The sequence below is a fragment of the Anomalospiza imberbis genome, chromosome 27, assembly GCF_031753505.1.
Source record: "Anomalospiza imberbis isolate Cuckoo-Finch-1a 21T00152 chromosome 27, ASM3175350v1, whole genome shotgun sequence".
Lineage (NCBI taxonomy): Eukaryota > Metazoa > Chordata > Aves > Passeriformes > Viduidae > Anomalospiza > Anomalospiza imberbis.
The window spans coordinates 3,269,685-3,291,499 of record NC_089707.1 but is presented as its reverse complement, the minus strand read 5'-3'; the positions used below and the strand labels follow the sequence as shown (position 1 = coordinate 3,291,499).

General features: G+C 63.6%; 1 protein-coding gene across 1 annotated transcript; it reads right to left on the bottom strand.

Moving 5' to 3' along the window:
* Positions 1-1,237: 1,237 nt before the first annotated feature.
* Positions 1,238-21,673, bottom strand: ARID3A (AT-rich interaction domain 3A). Its single transcript, XM_068174016.1, has 9 exons — positions 21,502-21,673; positions 18,148-19,086; positions 17,300-17,615; positions 5,890-5,962; positions 4,665-4,848; positions 4,220-4,467; positions 3,609-3,905; positions 3,444-3,530; positions 1,238-3,337 (listed from the first exon to the last, which is right to left on the bottom strand). The coding sequence occupies exons 2-9, from the start codon at positions 18,564-18,566 to the stop codon at positions 3,141-3,143; spliced, it is 1,821 nt and encodes a 606-aa protein (XP_068030117.1). The 5' UTR covers positions 18,567-19,086; positions 21,502-21,673; the 3' UTR covers positions 1,238-3,140.
* Positions 21,674-21,815: the final 142 nt, after the last annotated feature.

The following is a 21,815-nucleotide window of genomic DNA, read 5'->3' as shown; positions in this document are numbered from 1 at the left end:
GAACCCCAAGAGCACCCCACAAAACCCGGGGTGCCCCCGGATTCCTCCCAATCCCATGGACACCCCACAATCCTACAGGAACCCCATAGCTTCGGGGGAACCCCAAGAGCACCCCACAAAACCGGGGGTCCCCCGGATTCCTCCCAATCCATACTATGGACACCCCACAATCCTACAGGCACCCCATAGCTTCGGGGGAACCCCAAGAGCACCCCACAAAAGAACACCCCACAAAACCGGGGGTGCCCCGGATTCCTCCCAATCCTATGGACACCCCACAATCCTACAGGCACCCCATAGCTTCGGGGGAACCCCAAGAGCACCCCACAAAACCGGGGGTGCCCCGGATTCCTCCCAAACCTATGGACACCCCACAATCCTACAGGCACCCCATAGCTTCGGGGGAACCCCAAGAGCACCCCACAAAAGAACACCCCACAAAACCGGGGGTGCCCCGGATTCCTCCCAATCCAATGGACACCCCACAATCCTACAGGAACCCCATAGCTTCGGGGGGAACCCCAAGAGCACCCCACAAAACCCGGGGTGCCCCGGATTCCTCCCAATCCTATGGACACCCCAAAATCCTACAGGCACCCCATAGCTTCGGGGGGAACCCCAAGAGCACCCCACAAAAGAGCACCCCACAAAACCGGGGGTGCCCCGGATTCCTCCCAATCCTATGGACACCCCACAGCTTTGGGGGCACCCCAAGAGCACCCCACAAAACCCGGGGTGCCCCGGATTCCTCCCAATCCCATGGACACCCCACAATCCTACAGGCACCCCATAGCTTTGGGGGAACCCCAAGAGCACCCCACAAAACTAGGAGTGCGCATCTCAATCCTATCGTCACCCCATAAATCCATTCCTACCCCAAATCCATAAGGAAATCCTATGGAAACCCCACAGCCCCGTGAGCAAGAAACCCCAAACAACACAACTTTTTTTTTTTTTTTTTTTTTTTTTTTTAATATTTCTTCACTTTACAGGGTTACAATTGTCTTAAATATTCTGACGTTTAAATACAATCTGTATAATAATGTTATTATAAAATGTAAACTTTCAGTGTTTTTTAAGTTTATTTTCTCCTTTTTTTTTTTTTAATTTTTTTTAAATTTTTTTTTTTTTAATAATAATCAAAAAGTCTCAATACCTGAATGTTTTGCAAAACTGAAATCTTTCACCGGTGGCCCCGGGTGCGCCCGAGGCCACCGTGCTCAGAGGTAGAATGTGGTTTATTTTTTTATTCCTTTTTTTTCTTTTTTTTTTTTTGTCTTTTGTGGTTTTTTTCTTTTCTCATTTTCCTTTTTTACCTGAGTTAAGATATGCAACGCTGGGGGGAGGAGGGCGGCTGCAGCTGGGGCCGCTCCTTTAGTTTAATTTTCTTTCCAAACCCCCCCCCCCCCCAAAAAAAAAAAAAAAAAACTGATTTAGGCTCTTTTTTATTATTTTTAAATCGATATGCAAAAAAGTAAAATAAAGTGGAAAGTCACCCGCTCTCAAAAACAAAAACAAAGGGAGGGGCAGGGAAAGGAGGGGAGGGAAAATAATAAAAATTAAAAAAAAAAAAAGCCCAAAACAACCCAAAATAGTGACTGTACAATGCAAAAAAATCACTAAGAAAATCTAAGCCTGCCCTGGGCATGAAAATTCCCCCTTGGAATTTCTCCTTATGGGGAGCTGGGCTGGACCCCAACAGCAGCAGGAGCTGGATGGAGCCTCCCAGGCCCCCCCAAAAAAGGGTCCATGGAGCCACCGAGGGGATTCCAGCACGGAAAAAACAACAAAAAAAAAAAAAAACAAAACAAAAAAAAATTGGCTGAAAACAACAAAAAGCTGGAAAAAAAAATACCCCAAATCCCCTGAGATCGCCACTTCCCCGAGTGAAATTAAAAATAAAAGGGGAGGGGGGAGGTGCCACCAGCCTGGACCCCCCCTCCAGGGGCACCTGGGGAAGGGGGGAAAAACCCTGTGCTCCAGGTGGGAACCTGAGAACGGAGATACCGAGGGGTTTTCGGGGGTTTCGGTATCGGCTTGGATTGTGTCTCACGCAGATGTGGGTGAATATTTCCTTTTTTTAAATTTTTTTTTTTTTTTTGGGGGGGGGGGGGAGGGGGGAAATAGTAAAAAAAAAAAGCAAAAAAAAAAAAAAACAAACCTGAGATTGTAGAGGGTTAAAATAAATCCTCAGGTCCTTCGGGTTGTCCGTGAGCTCCGGAGCGTCCTGCAGCTCCGAGCATCCCCATCCTCTGGATCCTGCTTGGTTTTGGAGGAAATAAGCCCAAATTGGCTTTAAACAGTAGTTTTATGCAGGGGGAGGAATAAAAATTAGGATTTGCCGGTGGGGGAAGGAGCAGAGCTGGACCCAACCACCGATAAGGAGAGGAGAAAGGAGATTCCAACTTTTTTCCAAGCTCCCATTTTCCCTGATGAAGACTAATATATATCATTTGCATGTTAAAAGATTGATTTTTTTTTTTAAGAGAATAAAATAGAAGCTATTTACAACAAAACAATCAAAAACAACCTCTTAAAATCCTGCAGAGAGTGGAGTTCCCAAAACAAAGGAGGGAAAAGGATGGAAATGAATAAAATATCTCCCTATTTCCAATTTATTTTTTTTTTTTTAGGATTTTTGTTTGTTTTTTTTTTTCCTTTAGAATTCCGGGGGGTTTCGCTAGAGCTCGCGTCGGCAGGCGTCCGTGCGTCTGTCTGGAGGTAACACGAGTTAAAAAATAACAATAATTATAATAATAATAATAATAAATGTACAGTGCAAAGTGTGATGTGAGTGAGGTAAACGGTCCCGGAGCGGCGCAGCCGGACAGCCGGCGGCTCCGGCAAAACCCCCCGGGCTAAAGCTTTTCTGCCTGGAAAAGGAAAATCCAACAACACGAGAACAAGGGCAGAACCCATCGAGAGCCTGGTAAGACCCCGGAGAAACCCTGGCAAGACCTCGGGCGAGACCCTCGGTGAGACCCAGGCGAGATCTCAATGAAACCCTGGTGAGATCCCGGTGAAATCCTGTTGAGACCCCAGAGAGAGCCTGGCAAGACCTCGGGCGAGACCCCGGCGAGACCGCGGGAGACCCCGGCGAGCCCCGGTGCGACCCCGTCCCCCCGCGAGGCTCGGGGGCGTTAAGGCGAAGCGCTGTTGGAGGTAGAGCTGGGGGGCACGGCCAGGCCGGCCGGGGCGGGGGGCGCGTTCCCACCGCCGCTCCCCACCCCGCTGCCGCCGCTGCTCCGGCTGCTGCCACCGTTGCCTTTGCTGTAGGCAGAGGAGGAGGAGGAGGAGGAGGAGGAGGAAGGGCCGGGCGTCTGGGCGAACAGCACACCTGGGGAGAGAGCAAAGCTGTGCTGTGAGACGGGGTGGAGGGCGGCGGGAGCGTGGCCCGGGGCAGCCCCCCGGCCACGGCAGCGCTGCCCGGGGGAGCCCCTCACCTGTGTAGACGATGCCGTTGATCTCCACGGACATGCTGATGCTGTTGGTGCCGTTGCTGCTGGCGGCAGCGGCGTCCGGGCGGTTCTCTGCCGGGGAGAGCCGCGTTACGGAGCCCGCCGGGGCCGGGAGCTCGGCCGGGGCGAGAGGCCGGGGCCGGCACTGACCTGGCGAGCGCGTGCCCTGGCTGTTGATGCGGATGCTCATGGGCAGCTGGGCCGTCATGGCCAGGAGGTTCTGCTGCAGCGCCCGCTGCATCAGCCGCTGCTGCTCGTCCGTCACCAGCGCCAGCTTCTTCTCCGGGGGCTCCCCCGACTCCAGCTTCTCCCGCAGCTGCTCCAGCGCCGCGGCCTGGGCGGCCGCCGCCACCTGCACCGCGGCCGCCTGCGCCGCCACCACGGGGTGACCGGCCAGGGAGACCGGGAGCCGGCTGGGCATGGAGATGGGGATGGGAGAGTCCTCCTCTGCCGGGGGAGCGGGTGTCAGGGATGGGGGCACAGGGGTAGGTGGGTGCCACCACCCCAGGCTGTCCCCGGCCCTGGCACAACAGTTTGGCGCCCTGCTGTCCCTCCAAAGGTCAGAGATGGGTGATTGGAATCAGGGTCCCTGGGCTGAGCCCTGGAGCCCAAGGAGGGGAGAGGAGCATCACTCCCCTGCCCGCTTCCCCCAGCTCTCCCCGTTATTATTGAATCTCCAGGGGTTAGGAGGGGGCTCAGCTTGCAACCGGACCCCGTGGCAGCCAAACCTTGGAGCAGGCAGACCCCAGAACAATCATTACCTTTCTTGATCTTCTGGCCCGGCGTGATGGCCCCGCCGTTGGTGGCAGACGCCAGCCCCAGCGCCGGCACTGGCAGCTTGGGCGAGGAGAGGAGGCCGTGGGTGCCGCCGGGCGAGTAGGCGAAGAGGGAGCCGCCGAAGCCCTGCCGCCGGCCCTCCCGCCGGTTGCTGTCGATGGCCGCCTGCAGCTCGTTGGGGTTGCTCAGCCCGCGCTTCTCACACTCGTAGGGGTACAGGTACTTCATGTACCTGCGGCCAGACGGGACACGGGCGGGGATGGTGAGGGTGACGCAGTGGCTGGGCACCCCTTCCCGTGTGCCACCCCGTTGCTCCCTCCCCACTGCTCCCACACAGGGCTGTGCTGAGCCTCCATCCCCGGCACGGGGCAGAGGGACCCCCAAGGACTCGCCCCTCTCCCCTCCCCTCCCCTCCGAGCCCCCGCTCACTGGGTGCGCAGGGTGAAGGCCGCGCTGGTGATGGAGGTGGGCAGGCTCAGCCCCTTGGTGATCTCCCGCCACAGCTTCTTGTTGATGACCTCCACCAGACCCCCCTTCTCGGTCACCAGCGTGTACAGCATGTACAGATCCAGCACCTGCTTGGCCATGATGGGGATCCGGTTCACGGGGGTCCCTGGGGAGCGGCGGGAGGAGAGAGCGGCTCTGGGGTGCTGCTGTCTTACCCAAAGTGGGGGCGCAGCTGCTGAGACCCCTGCGGGGCAGTGGAGGGGCTGGGGGGCTCATGCTCCTCCCTCCCCTTCCACTGTCCCCTTCTTCCCCCACCCCGGGGCCCTCCCGCCGAGATCAGCCCCGAACAAAGGAAACAGAAACTCGCAGTTTCCAGCCACAGCCCCGTCGTGGCTGAGCCGGTTCCTCGGGCTGAGCCGGCACCCGGCAACGCGGGTTATTTATAACGGGGGCGGCACGATCCGGCTGCGAGGGTCTCCTGTGAGCCGGGGGTTGAGGAGGGGGCTGGCAGCACCTGCTCCCTCATCGGGGTCCCCACCCTCCCAGCCCTGTGGTGAGGGGGCTCTGGGGGACCTCAATGGATGCAGGTGGGCCATGATGGTGGGGGGACCACAGGGGACACAGCCAGGGGACAGGACAGAGGCAGGGGAACCCTGGGGGACCCAGCCAGCAGCCCCAGCCCCCCTGTGCAAGCACTCGTGCCTTCCCAGCGCTGTCTGACAAAGGGCCGGAGCCAGCCCTGTGTCAGCACTTCCAGAGCTGTTTTCCACGCAGGAACCAGATCCTCGAGCAGCACGCTTGGCTTTAGCCCTTCCCAGCCCCTGTCCCCCCAACCGTGGCCTCTCCCTGGGCAGAGAGAGGGGACAGCGAGGGGCCTTGCCCCCTGCAATAACCCAGGGAATGGGCAGAGGGGGCACACAGCCAGGGGTGTTGTGTGGGGAGGGGCTGCAGGTCTGGGTGCGATGGGTGAAGGGAGGGGGCCGCAGGCTCTGCATCCAGCCCAGCAGGTTTGACCCTGCTGCGCTGAAGGGTTAAAGATTAACCAGCAGCTCAGCCGGAGCCGTGACCTCAGGGCACTAACGAGGGGCAAGGAAATGAGCCCCTGGCCCTTGGGGGGGATGTGGGGGGTGCAAGGTGGGTGTGGTGGAGCACGGTGGGCACAGAGTGGGTGTGGGGGCACAGGGTGGGTGCACGGCTGGATACTCACCTCGTTTCTGCATGAAGCTGAAGAGGTCGTCCAGGAATTCCTTCCTCCTGGGGTCACCATCCAGCTCGTACAGCTGCATAAGAAGAGAGAGATGCTCAGAAAAATCCTTAACCCGTGTGTCCCCCAACCTGAGACCCCTGGCTTCCACTGCAGCAGCCGTGTGGCACAAAGGACACCAAATGGCTCGGGGGTCCCTGCAGAGGTCCAGGGGGTTCCTGCAGCTTGGACTGACCTTGTGCCCCACTGTGCCATTCCCTGCCCGCCCTGCTCGGAGCTCAGCTCCGGGATGCAGGTGCTGGGATCACGGCTGGAGCGGCTCCCAGGCTGCCAGCACCGTGCTCGGCCCCGGCTCCTCCCGGGAACGCTGATCCCGGTTATTTTTAGCATCCGCTGCCTGCTCAGCACAGCGTGGTCCCTCCACGCTTGGGGTGCCACAGAGAGCCATGGCCAGGAGCCAGTGCCTCATGTGCCTTGACATGAGCCTGTGTGCCATCGCCCTGCAGGGACATGTCCTGCACTGGGAAAGGCAGAGCTGGGCCAGGCTCTGACATGCTGCACCTCAATCACCAGCTCTGCTTGGGGCATCTTCAGCCGGGACCCCCCACCCCGCCGGCCCGGCACATTCCTGCCTGATTTATGGCGCAGGATCGGCCGGTTGGAGCGCCCGGCACGCCGGCGGCACACACCACGCCACGCCAAGCGGCCTCTCCCGAAGCCCAGCGCTGTTTCTGCCCGGAGGCGGGTGGATAATCCCCCAGCATCCCGGGAAGGGGGTTGGAGCAGGGGCTGTGGGGGCAGGTGTTGTCGGGGGTGGCGGCCACAGGTCCGCTTTCCTCAATGACAACTCTGAACAACTGCCAGTGGGGCTGGGAGGGGTCTATAAATACCCCCCATAACACGCCAGGCACGCACTGCGGGGACACCGCTGCCGGTCACTGGGTCACCCATGTGCCCGCTCCCTCCACGGCTACGCCCTGTGGCACCAGGACCGTGGGCAGGTGGATGGGTGGGCATCGTCCTGGCTCGAGCCCCCTCCTCCTGCAGCCCTGCAGGGAGGATCCGGATCCCACAGGGCCTGACTCGCCCGCCGGCGCCGATCAAAGGGATCAATGGGGCCGCACGATAAGCGGGACCATAAACCCCCCCCCAGTTCCCCTGGGAAACTTGGCAGGCTCGACCAGCCCCTTGCACACCCCCAGGGCAAGGGCAGGAGCCACCAGCACCACCGGCAGAGACCCTCAAAGCCCCTCTCCCACCCCAGCACCCCAGCAAGGCGTCTGGTGTGGGAGTGCTGTGGGGGGAGTGAGCCATGGCACAGCAGCAGCACTGTGATTTTTGGGGCTGAGCTGCACAGGGCTACTTGCGCCAGCTGAGGGATGCTGGGCTGGTGCCAATCCAGCCTCCCCGGTTTCCTTGAGCAGCTCCAAAAGCCACACACAGAGAAAGGGCTTCCCCGGCGCCCGATCCTGCGGGGTGCGGAGCCATCCTGGGAAGCGCTGGTTCATCCACTGCCAAGACCCTCGGGGTCATGATCCACCACCACCCCCTCCCGCGGACTCAGTCCCGAGAGGAATGGACGCGTTTAAGAGGATGAAAGAAAATTAACTGTCAGCTGAGGAGAGCGTGGCCGGCCAGGACAGGGGGATTAGTGGCCGCGGCAGGCGGCTGCCCCACCAGCCCCGGTGGTCTCATGCCGAGCTCAGCTGGCTGCAGCCACTCTCACCCCTGCCCAACTGCGATGAGGCCATGGGGGTCCCCAGGGATGGTGAGCAGAGGGATCCCCGTTTTGGAACCTTGCCAGCACACCCGCCACGGCTGCCGGGCAAAGGATGTCGCACAAGCTGCTGCTGACGGTTACCGGCGAGACTTTGACAGCTTCGCTGCACTTGGCAGCTGCTCATTGACCACTGCAGTGCCAAGCAGAGAAACAGGCTCCCCTTGGGACCCCCCAAACCCTGGTTTAGCTCTGCCACTGCCATCAGAACCAACTGCCAGTGATGGGCACCTGCCCAAGGTGCTCATCCGGCAGCACGGTGGGGTGAGGACATGCCCGGCCATGGCCGGGACGTGCCCGTTGTGCACTGTGGTGTGTGACAGAGTGCATTTGCCAAGCTGCCCCTGTCCTCCCTTACCACCCCTATTCCCCCTCGAGCACAGGCAGGACACGGAAGGGGACAGAGATGAGTGACTCCCAGCTGCCCCTCGCAGGATTTCCTTGCATTGACGCCATCCGCAGCCAACGGCAAAGCAGCCGGCGCCCCGAGAGCCCCAACGGCAGCGCAGGACAGCTGGGACAGCGGGGCTCAAAATGCAAATTGAGGAACAGAAACGTTCTGGTTTTGGCAGCGTGCGAAACCCAACGCGCAGCTGAGCTTGGCACAGGCTGGCGGCTGCTGGCACTGCTGCACCGAAATCAGCAGGTGCTGAGTCTTATGCCTGCTTGGTGCTGATCCCTGCCCCGTGCCTGTGCCCTGCTTCCTGCTCTCAACCCTGGTTTCTGCTCAGCTCAAGGCCAGCTCCTCGCAGGGACACGCAGCGTCTCGGTGCTCGGTGCAAAGGTACCGGCGTGCAGGAGCCGCAGGCAAGGCCGCCCTGTGCCGCTGAGTCAATACATTTATGTCTCATAATTAGGGAGGTGGAAACGACTTAATCCATAATGCAGCTGCCCCAGGAATATCCTCTTACCGTGGGGTCCCTACGGCAGGGTGCGGTGCCAGGGGACGCTGCGGCACAGCCACCCCAGCCTGGCTGGGGGGAGCAGGAGATGCCCCCCACCTCCCTGGGAGTCCCCTGGGCTGGGGGAACGTGACTCCACGCACCCAGTGCCCCCAGTGCTGACCCACCCCAGAGTGAGTGCTTGATGCCAGCGGCACGGCTGGCTCTGGGCACAGTGTCCAGCCCACCTGGCCGCAGTGCAGCCCCCTCGGCCCCCGGCCGGCTGAGGACACGGAGCCAGATGGCCGTTGCCAGCAGATCTATAATTAAGTGGAGGAGGAATTAGGCAGGCGGTGGGCGGGTGGCCCTGACCCCGGCCCAGCGCCCCGGCAGGATGCCGGCCCGGCGTTTGGTGTGGATGACCGGATTAATGTTTCAAACCAGATTACAGGAAAATCCCAACCCGCTGGCTTTCAAAGGGCAGGCGGGAGGCGGCCCCTTGGCAATGCCAGGAATGCGGGAGAGCCCTCGGCACGGGCCGGGCTCGGTTCGTACCGGGGGTCCAAAACCCCCCCACCTCCACGGGCTGGGGCAAGGGGGACAATCACAAGTAGGAGGGGAAGCGCCATTTCACAAAGCTCCGGGAATGCCGGGGGTCATGCTGGTGCCAGGCAAATCCCCCTTTCGGCAGGAGTCCCTTGTCTGCCCCATGAGGGTCATGGAGGAGTTCGTGTCCCTGCATCCCGCGACGGAGTTAAAAACACCTCCCCTTCCCCCCCGCTTGGCTTCAGGTTTTCAGGCTTCAGGAATTAATTTTCAAGTTTCTTTTCCATTGCCAGGAAGTGGCAACACTCTCGGTTTTCCTCCTTCTCTCCAAAACCGGTCTGGGACGTGCACACCGTGACGTGAGCCTGGACTGGGGACAAGACCCAAGGGCCACTGCAGCAGAGATGGGGGCTGGTGGCAGCCTCCACCTTCCAGGGGCTAAACTCCCCCAAATTCCTGTATTTAAGGAAAAAACACAACGCAGGCAGCGGCGGGGAGAGCCCACCCTGTCTCGGCAGGTAGCAGGACCAGCGGTGAGAGGCTGAGGGGCTACTTCTCTCCTTTTCTTTCCTTCCTTCCTCTGGCAGCCCCCGGGGATGCATCCCTTTGTCCAGCGGACAGCCGAGGGGCCACGCTGGGCTGGGGAAGAGCCCGCGCACACTAACGAGTTCTTCAACGAAGAATAAACACATTTATGGCGCGTTTCCCGTCCCACTCCCAGCCCATACACAGCCCCCGGCCTCTGGCACGCCGGGACCCGCAGTGGGGTCGCAGAGGGCACTTATTCAGAATAAGAAAGTCATTTGTAAAAACCAGAGCCAAGGACTGACGAGGGCCCCGGGCCGCGGCGTTTCGGAGGCGCTGGGGATGTGATTTCCAGTAAGGCGGTGGCTGACTCAGGGCTGGGGGTGCCCAAGGCAGCAGCCCCTCTCCAGGAACAGCCCCCCCGGCTTGGGGTGCAGGGTTTGCTGGGGCCAATCCCTCCCGGTGAAGGGCAAAGGGAGCGTCCAGCCCCGGAGCAGATTCCTACGCAGATAAAGCGCTCGGCTTAGGTACAGGTCACCCCTGGCTGTCCCCATCCCTAATCCCCTGCGAGCCCCCCAGGGCACAACCCCCCGTGGGAAGGGGCTGCTGGGGGCAGGGACGTGCGTGCCCCCTCCCCAAAATCTCCCAACACTTTGCTCAACATGTGCTGGCTGGAGCCTCGCCCACATGGCCAGGGCCGGCGGGGACTCCACTGACCGGCCCGGCGGGATTCCTGCCGCCGGAGCATGGCCGGGCTGGGGGGCCGCTTCCGCGGGGGCAGCTGGGGAGGGGGCCCGGGAGCTTCCCGTCGGCACCATTGTTCACACCAGTTCCCAGCATTGTCCCCTCCGCGGGGGACACCGCAGGTGCCTCTTTGCACCAGCGCCTCCTCCTCGGGCCGGGGGACCCGGTGGGCACAAGGATCCATCCGTGACAAACCCAGTCCCGATCCCCCGCCATCGGCACGGGAGGCTGGGGGTCCCCGAGACCACCCGGGCCCCCCGTGCCCACCTCCTCCCCACACAGGCCGGGGGAAGGAGTCATGCGGGTGACCCTGGGGGTACGCGGGCGGTGTCACGGCACGGCGGGTGTCACGGCACGGCGGGTGTCCCCGAGCGGCGGAGGGGACGCTGAATGGGCGAATTAGTCACCGTTTAACCTCGCTGACCCCCCATTGTCAGTGCGCTGTCGGCCGCCCTCCCCACCACGGCCGTGCCGCCGTGCCCGGCCAGCCGGCGGCTCCCAGGATCCCAGGATCCGTGTCCCAGCCGCGGGCCGGGCTGACACCGGCTCCCGGGACGGCTGTGCCGCTGCTGTTTGCTCCCTTCCCACAGAGGAGGAAGCGATTCCTGCTGCCGTGGCGTTCCCAAAGGCAGCTCGCTGCTGGGCGGCAGCGAGCCAGGCTCTGGATGGAATCAAAAGTGGTTCCGTGTCTGAATGCAGACGTGTGGCACAGGCTGGTGAGGGGTCACGGAGAACTGGGGTGCTGGGGCTGTTGCCTCGGCGGGCCGAGCCGCTGGCTGGATGGGAGCCAGCCCGGCAGCTCTCCCGGCCCTTGCTGTGTGCGTGCTGGTGCATGCCCTTGACACATGCTTGCTATCACACCGGACCTTGTACAAATATTAATCCAGTGGAGTCAGGCGCTGTTGAGAAAGCTTGTCCGAGAAAGGACACCAGGCTAGCTCCAGCCACCAGGGAGAGCCAGGGTGGGTGAGCTATGCAGCGCTGAGCTGGGGAAATGTGGCCAGAGCAGCCAACTCAAACTCTTGGGGCACCTGGTGAGCCCCCAGCTTGGGCTGTCCCCCCTGTGTGACTCCCAAGCCTCGCAGGGTAGAAGCCCCTGAAGGCTGGAGGACCAAGACCCTCATTCAGGACCTGACCCGGGTGAGGTTGCAGCAGCGGCAGCAGCGAGGCCTGGAAGCCAAGACGGGGGTTTAAATTCCACCATATGTAAATGATCGTCTTAGAAGGGGATCGCGGTAAGCCCCGGCAGATGAGTCACCGGGGCTTCCACCGCCCGCTGGGATTTGGCTAATTGCAAATCTGTTCCTGAAATGCGAGGTCCTGCACCTCTGCCCTCCGTCAGCACCGCGGTGGGGGTCCCTGGGGTCTCGTGGGCAGGGCCAGGGGGCACGGAACGCCTGGGAACCCCACTGCAGAGCCGCTGGAGGAGCTGGAAGGGGTCCAGCAGCCACAGATGGGGTTGACAGGAGGCAGCTGTGGGCTGTCAGCCCCGGGAACCATCACCGCTGAGCTGCTCTAGCACTGCCGAAACCTCACGGTTTCCTCGCACTGAGAGGAGGGGGTGGTGGTGGGCACTGTGATGGCACCACAGTGACAGACCCCATCCCACTGTGGCACCCGAGCAGGTGGCAGCGTGGGACAGCATGTCCCAGGTGCTGCAATCTCTAAAATCAGGCACTGGTGCCCAAGTGGGATGCTCCACAGTGGATGTGCACAGGTGGGGAAACAGAGGCAGGAGGTGAAGTCCTTTGCTGAAGGGGTTTAGGGCTGGTACCTGCCTGGGTGCTCCCACTGCCACCTGTACCAGGCTGAGACCCCGAGCCAGCTGCTGTGGGGGGACAGGGAAGCCCTTTCCCAAAGGACTGCTGCCACAGAAGTGACTCGGCCACTCCCTCCCCGTGGGACACACGGGGAGCAGGGAACCCTCCTCAGGGGTGAGCCCCGGCCTGCAGCAGCCCCAGCACGGGGTGGATTATGCTGAGCTCCAGCCAGAGCGGGAACCCAGGCACAGGCAGATTAAGGGTCAAGGAGAGGGTCAGGAGCTGGGCCAGGAGCTGCACCCTGAGCCCCCAGTCTGGCTGCCGCAGGGGCTCAGATCAGGGGGCCCCCCAGCCCCAAACATCCCCCACCCTGGCCCCTGATTGCAGCACGTCCGGCTGGGCCCTGGGACCAGCTGCCATTTCTCCTGCGGTTTGGGCCAGAAATAGGGTGATGGAGCAATGCTGCCCTTGCCCAACGCTGTGGTGGGGGCGGGGGGCTCTGCTGACAAAGGCCCCACTCCCTGCACTGCTCTTTTCTTTTTTTTTTTTTTTTCTTTCTCCTTTTAAATAAACCCTGTTAGTTCAGCTGTGCCGAGAGGGGAGGCGGCCGCCACCTCCGCAGCCCTTGAGTCAGCCCGGGGGGCTGGGGTGTGGAGGGAACAGGGCTCTGGGAGGGTCCAGGCATGGGGGAAATGGGGCTTTGTGGGGACACAAGCAAGTGATGCCCCCGCTGTGGGGAGCCGGCCCAGCTCCCGAGACGAGGGGTGTCGGGGGCATGGTCCAGCTGGGTGAAGGCACTGTCTGGGCACCTCGAGCAGAAAGGACGTGTCCCCTGTCCCTCAACCTCATTAATCATCCTGGGTCTTGTTTGGAGAAATGGCTTCATGAGTGCTCAGATGCCGGGACCAGCACCTGTGAGCACCCAGGCGTCTGGCTGGGGGAGGCACTCGGCGGCTAAGCCGCTCTCGCCGAGAAGTCCCTGACCTCTGGCCAGGGATCTGGTGGGATTACAGCCCCGGGAATGCTCCCTGAGCTCTATGAGCCAATTACTGCGCCGGATCCCCGGCTGGGAGCACCCCTCGGCACGCCGGGCAGCAGTGCGGGGTGAGAGGGGGGTGAGCAGGGAGGACGCAGCCCTTTTCCCAGGGCAGTGGTGACTCCCCCACTGCCCCCAAAGTCCTGTCCTGCTCAGATCCCCTCTTGCCTGTGTTATCTGCTCCTGGCCTGGCCAGGCACCGCAATCACCTCTGCGGCACAGCAGCGCCCAACCAGGGGCCCCAGGGCACTCCCCCTTATCTGGGAGCCAAACTGCCTCTGGGTGGGGGGCAGTGGCCCCCGGCCGTGTGATGACACTCGGGTCCCCCTTCCCTGCGCCCGGGCCCCCTCACCCTCCCTGGGGGCGGCTCATCCACTCGGCTGGCTAATGCAATAAAGCTCTAATCAATATTTTAAAGAAAGTAAATGGACCCTCCCGCCCTCGTTAAGAGGCCACGGGGCCCCTGCTCAGGCCCCACGCCCCCAGCTGGCTTTGGGCTTTGAAAAGGAGAATAATCCACGGGAGAAAGGGGTTCAGAGGAGATCCCCCACGCCTTAACCAGCTCCTGGGGATTCAGAGGAGGTATGGGCTCTCTGCTCCTGCAGACCCTCCTGGAAAATCCCAGCTCCACCAGCCATGTGTGCAGGGCTGGTCTGGGCAGAGGGGGGTCCGGTTTCACCCACCCCCGCAGCCCTGCCGAGGTCGCCGAGTTGCTTTCGGTTTATTTTTCCCCCACCACTGCACTTTGAAACGCCCTATCTCGGGCTGCGCTGCACCACGCGAGATAAGAGCTGAGGTTTTCGCGCCCGTGTGCCACCGGCACGGCTCCGATGTCCCCAACACAAGAAACCTCTTGCCCCACTAAAGCAGCAGCACTCCCTGAAACCCCCCTGTCTGGCACAGCCTCCCACTGGCACTGTGGTGACTTCTTAAATCCTTCCTGAAGCAGAAATGGGGTGTTAAGCATCAGCCTGAGGCAGCCACTGCAAGACACCCCAAAAGGGAGCACCCAAAATGGAGAACCCCAGAGGGAGAGTGGTGGCTGCTGCAGCAAGATGAACACAGGGAGATGGATTCCGCAAGCTCCTGCGATGTGGGACAGGGTACTGGCGTGCAGGGCGCCGTGCCTGAGGGAGCACCGGCAGCACAGGAAACTCCAAAAGAGGTAGAGGCTGGAAACTCCAGCTCCAGGGGCTGCCACTCCACCAGGGGCTCCCACTCCTCCCACTCCCAGTATTAGTGGGGAGCAGTAATAGAAATAATGAAACATAAAGACCGGAGCAGGGATCTTGGGGGGCAGCAGCAGAGCCCTCACAGTGCTGGGGTACAGAACTCCGAGCAGTTTTACCCCAAGCAGCCCTTTGCTGCCAGGAGCTTGCTGGATTTTTAGCCATTTCCCATGGGGAGCCTCTTACCACCCAGAAAATGCCCCCTTTCCCCCCCCACCCCAAGGAGCCACGGTGCCCTTGGCAACTGCTGCCCCCGAGTTCCCGGTTGCGCCGGGGGCTCCTTTGTTCTGCTGCCCGCGCCGGCAGCGCCCGGGTCAGGCTGAGCTGACCTCTGCCTGTGCAGTAGCCATCCCCGGGGACGGGGAGGTGCCACGCGCCGGCTCCCTAACCTCCCTCACCTCCATAACTCTTCCTCACGCCCTCCCCTTCCTCCTCCCTTGAACTGGGCCCCATCCTCCTGCCTCCGGCCCCCCACGGCTCAGCCGAGCACCAGTTCACAGGAATCTGTCCCAGATGGGTCAATAAAACCTGGCAGTGGAGGATGGGGGCTGCCAGGGTTGGGGTGTGGAGACAGGCACGGGGGCTTGGATGGGGGAACTGCCCAGTGAGAACGGAGTTCTCAAGCACGGAGACCCATGGGCCAAGGATGCCGGCAGCACCAGCGCAACCAGAGCTGAATCCAAACTGGATCCAAACTCCCAGCTGGGAGAACTGGACAACCAGGGAAGTTAAAAGGTTGGTGGAAGAGAGGGGCTGCTGCCAGTGCTGAGAAGCTCCTTGGCAGAAATAAACAGCAACCCCAAAAGAGCCCATCCCTCACAGAGCAGGCAGGCAGAACACTGGCACAGCCATGCACAGCACCACGTCCCTGCTGGCTCACCCACACAGGGACCCTGCTGTGCTCCAGCATCCCGGAGCTGCCAGGGTTCCCCCTAAGGCGCCTCCACGCCAGCGAGGAGCGGGGATGGGGTACGGCATCCCCTGCCCCGTGCTGCCCTCGCTGTTTACATTCCTGCTGCTCCTTCCCAGGCCGCGCCAGCTGGGCTGGGATGGAGCCCGGCGGCACGCGCTGGAGGCCAGCCAGGAGGAGCTCCCGGCCAGCACCGGCTGCGCCAGCAACCCCCTGGCCCCGGTCCAGGGGCCGCGATCCAAGCGCGGTCGCACGGGCTGACGTGCCGGGGAAAGCCTCTCCGGGCCCAGCGCGTCGCCTCCGCTCCTCCACCCACGGAGGCTCTCCAACCCCCTCCGGCTGCTTCCACGACTCACCACCGAGCCGGGCTCTTCCCAGGGACCCCAGAAGTGACACGGAGGGAGAGGGAGTGCTCAGGGAGAGAGGGCACAGCTTGGGGGGCCGGGAAAGCGCTGGGAACGGGGCTGGTGTTCCCAAGTGCTGTGGCTGTGATAGGGGACCTGGCAGAGGCTACGGCCTGGGCCACGGCACTGACACGCTGACGAACAGGAAGATCAGAGCTGCGGTATTGAAAAGCCTTTTCACAGCTACGAGTTCACGGCCCCGGCCCCTCGCTCCCCGGCAGCAGGAAGCACAAGAGAGAGAAACCACAAGAAGAGCAGGTAGCCTGGGTGCAGCAAGGGATGTCACCACTCGGAGGGATGATCCACTTGGAGTCACCCAACCAGGGAAAGGGCGAGACTGAGCCCAGCACTACAATGAGGGATGTGCAGGGCAGGAGCATCCCTCCATCCCTACAGCTGGGCAGGAGCATCCCTCCATCCCTACAGCTGGACAGGAGCATCCCTCCATCCCTACAGCTGGACAGGAGCATCCCTCCATCCCTACAGCTGGACAGGAGCATCCCTCCATCCCTACAGCTGGACAGGAGCATCCCTCCATCCCTACAGCTGGACAGGAGCATCCCTCCATCCCTACAGCTGGACAGGAGCATCCCTCCATCCCTACAGCTGGACAAGAGCATCCCTCCATACCCACAGCCAGGCAGCACCAGGAGGATGGCCACATGCTCCGTGCTTGCTGGTGCTCCCTTCGCCAGCCCTTTTCTGAGCCTGCCCACACCCACATGTGCCAGCAGATCCCAGCAGCTCCTTCCTCCATGTCGGAAGGGATGTGACAGCCTCCTGAAGGTGAAGGGGCAGAGGTGGTCGCATCCCTCCTGAAAGGCCACCATGCCCTGGCCGCTCCATCTGGGTCCCATCTGCTGCTGCTGGTCCTGCCCCTTCCCCCAGCCCCAAACTCCGATGCATTTAAACACACATCAAAGGTGCCGGGCAGCCCCCGGGGAGCCCCGGCTGCAGCACGTTTTCTTCTATCAGCAAGAGCGGACTGCAGCCAGCTCTGGCACCAGGAGAGTGGGAATGTGCTGGCCTCGTTGCCTGGGGAAGGCAATGAAGGGGATAGCCAGGTGTTTTCTCCCTGGTTTCACTCTTTTCATGGCATTTTGGCAGCAGCAGGGGTGCAGCTCTGCCCCCCACCATGCATCCACGGGGCCAGAGTCGTCCTGCCAGGCATCAGCTCTGTAGTGATGGTGATGGGAGACAGACAGGTCCCCACGGAAAATGGCTTGGGGAGAGTTGAGAAGAGGAGAACCGTAAGATCCATCAGATTTGCAAGTATGGGGTGATTTTTTCATAATTTTCAGCAGGAATCCTCCCACATCCCTGCAGCAAACCCAACCACACTGCATGCCTGTGGCAGAACAACCCGGACACAGGATCCACTCGGAGTCACCCAACCAGGGAAGGGGCGAGACTGAGCCCAGCACTAAAACCCCGGAGAAATCCCACGCATTCCTAATGACAACAGCAGCTGCATCCGAGGAGAACACTGCCGGAGGCGGCACTGCCAGAGGCATCTCCCCACGCTCGCGAGGACACACGGCTGCGCAGGAGCAGGAGAGGGATGGCAGGGCAGGGACACGCGTGTCTCGGTGGGCACATACCTGCTTGAACTGCTCCTCGTAGGTCCAGTCGCCGTGGTCAGGTGCTGGTGGTGGGGGCTGAGCGTGGCCTAGGCCGGGGGGCAACCGCTCCTGTCCCCCTGGCAGCCGTGGTGGCTCCCCCCGGTAGTGCTGGGGTGCTGGGGGCTTGCGGAGCAGCAGGGATCCCGCACCCGCCCGCACCGCCTCTGCTGAGCTGAGCCCTTCCTCTCCCATGTCGTCTTCTTCCTCATAGTCTTCCTCTTCCTCCTCCTCCTCTTCTTCCTCTTCCTCCTCACCCAGGTCCTCTTCAAAGTCATCTTCATCCCATTTGCCCTTTCTGGAGTCAGGAGGAAAGGAGAGGTTTGGTCCCACGCTGGTTCCAAAGGCCCGTCCCTCTCTCCTGCCCGCCCCAGCTGTGGGGCTGGGACCACCCACCCAGCACACAGTGGAGCCCCGGTACAGCCCATCGGTGGGGGCAGCTCTGCGTGGCATGGCCGGCCCCCAGTATCCCAGGAGCAACTCTGCCATGGACTTCTGCCAGATGGCTCCTGGCCTGCCCCTGCCCTGAAAGGATGCACGCTGGAGGCAGCCGAAGGTCGTGCATAATTTAACACTAGCCTGGGGTCCTCTGTCCCAGCCCCTGGCTGCTGGGCAGAGATGGCATGTCATGCCAACCCAGCACGAGGAACCGCTGCCACAGAGCCGAGCCGCTGCTCTCAGCACCTCCTGCTCTGAAATATCCCAATAGCTCTAATCCACAACCTGCCCCAAGCCACAGGATCCCCGCAGCCTCCCCAGCACGCTGTGCCCAAACCCACCAACGTTGTGCCCCTTCCCCAAACCCATGAGAGCTGCCCGAGTACACTCACAGCTCCTCCTCCTCCTCAGAGCCCATCTCCTGCTGGTACCCGCCACCATCTTCCTCCTCGCCGTGCTCCTCCTCTTCATCCTCCTCGGAGCCTTGGCTTTCATCCGACAGCCCCGGGCTGGGTGAGTGGCTGAGGCCGGCGGCGGCCGCCCGCATGGCAGCCAGGGCGGCCATCTGTGCCCGCTGGATGTGCGCGCTCTCAGGCTCCGCTCCCTCCTCCGAGGGCGCCGGGGCTGGATCCTGCCCACGGCCCCGGGTGCTGGCAGGGGGCTGCCCCTGGGGCTGCGAGGGCTGCGCCGGGGGGGACGTGCAGCGGGGAGGCTGCTGCTGCTGCTGCTCCTGCTGCCGCGCTTCCAGCGCCTGCTGCAGCCGTGCGCGCTGCTGCCGCTGCAGGTTCTCCATCACCGCCTGCAGCTTCATGGCTCTGCCGGCAGGCGGGGGGTCCCCGGGGGGGCGGGGGGCGATGCACCCAGGGGGCAGTGCCCGGGGGGCAGCGCCCGGCAGGCTGCCGCGCTCCAGCGGGGCTGGGGGCCAAAGCTGGGCAGCGCCGGGGGGAGGCAGCCCTGGAGGGGGCTGCCGGGGGGTGAGGGCAGTGCCGTCGGGGTGTCAGGGCAGGAGCTGACACTGGGTTAGGAAAGAAGGACGTGCTCCTTGACCCCACTCAGGCTTGGTCCGATGTCTCCTTGGCTTAAGAGCTATGGTGTGGCCCAGGCTCAGTGCTGCCTGTTGGGATTGGGGTGCTGCTGTTGTTGGGGGGGGTGTCCCAGGTAGTCTCCAAAACTCCTCCTCAGGCTCAGCAGGCAGCAGCTGGAGCACGGCGCATCACCCTTTCCCTTGCAGACCTGGCACTTTCTGGGGCTGGCAGCCTCAGGGTCCCCTGCTCACAGTCGGTGTCCCTAATCCTCAGCTGGGTCAGTGTCCGGCAGGCGTCGGCGCAAACCTGTGGGAGAAGTAGAGGAGAGGGTCAGTGGAGCTGGGGGCAGGAGCTGGTGAGCAGGAAGGAGTTAAAGACAGCGCAGGAGCCTCATTAATCTCCAGCTAATGAGATAGGGTGGCTGGGCCTGCTGCTGGAGGGGGAAGGGGCCTGCCGGACCCGATAGCCCTGCCCGGCCCTGCAGGCAGCGGATACCGGTGGACCCACGCCCCGCAGATAACAGGCCCTGGAGAGAGACGTCCACCAGGTCCCCCACAGGGGACAAGGCCCATCCCCAGCAGGGACACACAGCATGGGGAGCACTGGGCTCATCGTGATGGCACTGGGGTGTGGGCAGCACTGGGGTCTGCGCTGCACAGCGGAGGGGCCCCAAAGCACCCCGGGGCAGATCCCAGGGGATGGACAGGCAGAGCCTTGAAACCCTGGCAAACAGGCTCAGCCAACCGTCCCCAGAGCCCCCTTGCTCCCCTTCCCTGGGGGCTGGGAGTCCTCCAAGGACACGTGAGGCTGCCACCAGCCCATCTCTGCTTTGCCCCACTGGAAAACGCCGAGGGGATCAGCACATAACAGCTGGGCCCTGCGGAACCCCCACACCCCAGCACCCTGGTCTGGACCTCTTCTAGCACTGGGCTCCCAAGCCCCGGTGTGGCCGGCAGCCCCGGTGTGGCCGGCCAGCTCCCAGCTGTGACCTCGCCTGCACTGAAGGAGCTCACCGCAGCACCGCGGTCGTGCCGCGTTCGCGCAAACCCCGTTTCAGCTGCCCGGGGGCACACACCGCACGACCCTCACGGGGACTGACCGTGGGGCCGGACCCGGGGGCTGCGGGGCCAGGACAGCCGGCAGCGCGCCGGGGCCGGCAGCTACGCCACGATCCCGCGCATTCTGGAAAGAGGAACCTGCTGCCAGTGTGGGCCGGGGCCGCGGACGATCGGGCGGGAGCCGCTTCCCCCACGCCTCGCCGCGGCAGCATCCGCTCCCGGCCCGGCCGGGCTCGGCTCACGCTACCGGACGGACACGTCGCCACCGTCACGGCAACCTCAGCAGCCACCGCCTCCACCGGGAGCCAGCAGAGGCGCGGCACAAGAGGGCCAGCAGTGCCCGTGCCTCAGTTTCCTCGACTCCGATCAGCGCCGTCTGGCCCCCGCGGAGGAGAGGTCGCGGCAGGGACGCTCCCCGCCCCGGAGCAGCCGCTCGCCAGCCGCGGCCGCGCTCCTGCCCTGCCCCGCACCTGAACCCCGTCCCCTGCGCCATCCCCGAGCGAACCGGAGCGAGACCGAGCCGGGCACGTGCTCCTCGCCGCCGCTGTGGCTCTGCCGGGCCACGACTCATCCCCGGGTGACACGGTGCCAGCACCAGGTGCGGAGCTGCCTCCTCGAGCACGGCGGGCCGCGGCCGCGCCGGAGCCACGCTGCCAACTTCTCCACGGGGAAGCCGGAGTGGTGAGGCCACAGCCGGGGCCCCGTGGCACCCCGGCCCGGCGGCCACGGTGACCTTGAGCCGTGCCCCTTTGTCCCTCCGGTCGCTCGGGGCCACGGGGCCCGGTGCGTCCCCGCCGTGGGGCGGTGGCGGGGGTCCCGCGAGGGATTCGAGGCGGCGTCACCCGCGTCCCCGGGGCAGGTGCTGGGGAGCGACAGCGGCTAAAAATAGGCAGCGCGGGTGTGACGGAAGGCCCTTTGTGCCACCGACACCGGGGCTGGGCTGGCCGCGGCCGGACACCCCCAGGCGGGCTCCCGGCATTGCCGGGAAGGGCTCCGGGGGTGTCGTGGAGGCTGAGGGAGGAAGAGGAGGAGAAGGACAGGGAGGCCGGGCCCGGTGGGTGCCGTCCCCGGGGACGGACGGGGCTGGGGACCCGAGGCGAACATGAGTCCCATCCCCAAAACTGAGCCCAGCCCCGCTCCCGGCGGCACGTGGCACCGGCGGCCCTCAGAAGGACCGGGCACGGAGGCGGCGGGGCCCAAATGGGCCCTGGTGCCACGAACGGGGGGAAACGGCCGCCCCCGACACGGAGAGGCGAGCCTGGGTCGGTCCGGCCTGGTCCCTCCACCGTCCGGACCCCGGGAGACCGCGGGCCTGGGGAGGGGGGGGGGGGGCACAGGGCGGGGCCACGGGGCTCTGCTCGGCCCGGAGAGCAGCGCCCGGGGAGAACGGAGAGTCAAGGCCGAGAACGGCCGCGGGGGAGGAACCCCAGCCCCGCGTGGGAGAGGCGCCCGGTAACCGGCCGCGGGGGGAGCGGGCGTCACGCTCCCGCCCGGCACCGGCAGCGGAGGGCCCAACCCACCTCGGAGAGGCGACCCGTCCTGGGCTCCGGTCCCCGCTCCCGCCCAGCCCCCGACTACCGGTCCCGGCTACGGCCGCAGCGGGGGTCCCGTTCTTGATGTCGACCCCATCCGCGGGACCGTTGCGGCGGCGCGTCCCCCTTACCCGGTACAGGCCGTGCGCCGCGAAGCCGCATAGCAGCCGCGGCCGCCCGGGCTCGGGCTCGGGCTCGGCGGGGCCGGTGCGCGCGGGGCCCGCGGCGCTGCTCTCCCCGCGGGCGGGCGGGCGGCGGGCGGGCGGCGGGACCCGGCCCCGCCCCGCGCCGCCCCGCCCCGCGCCGCCATTGGCCCGCCGCGCCCGGAGCGCCCCGCCCCTCCCCGCCCCGCGCTGTCATTGGCCCGTGGCTCCGGGAGCGCCCCGCCCCCCGCCGCCATTGGTCGGCATGCAAATGTTGCGCGCGGCGGGGGCGCGGCCGCAGC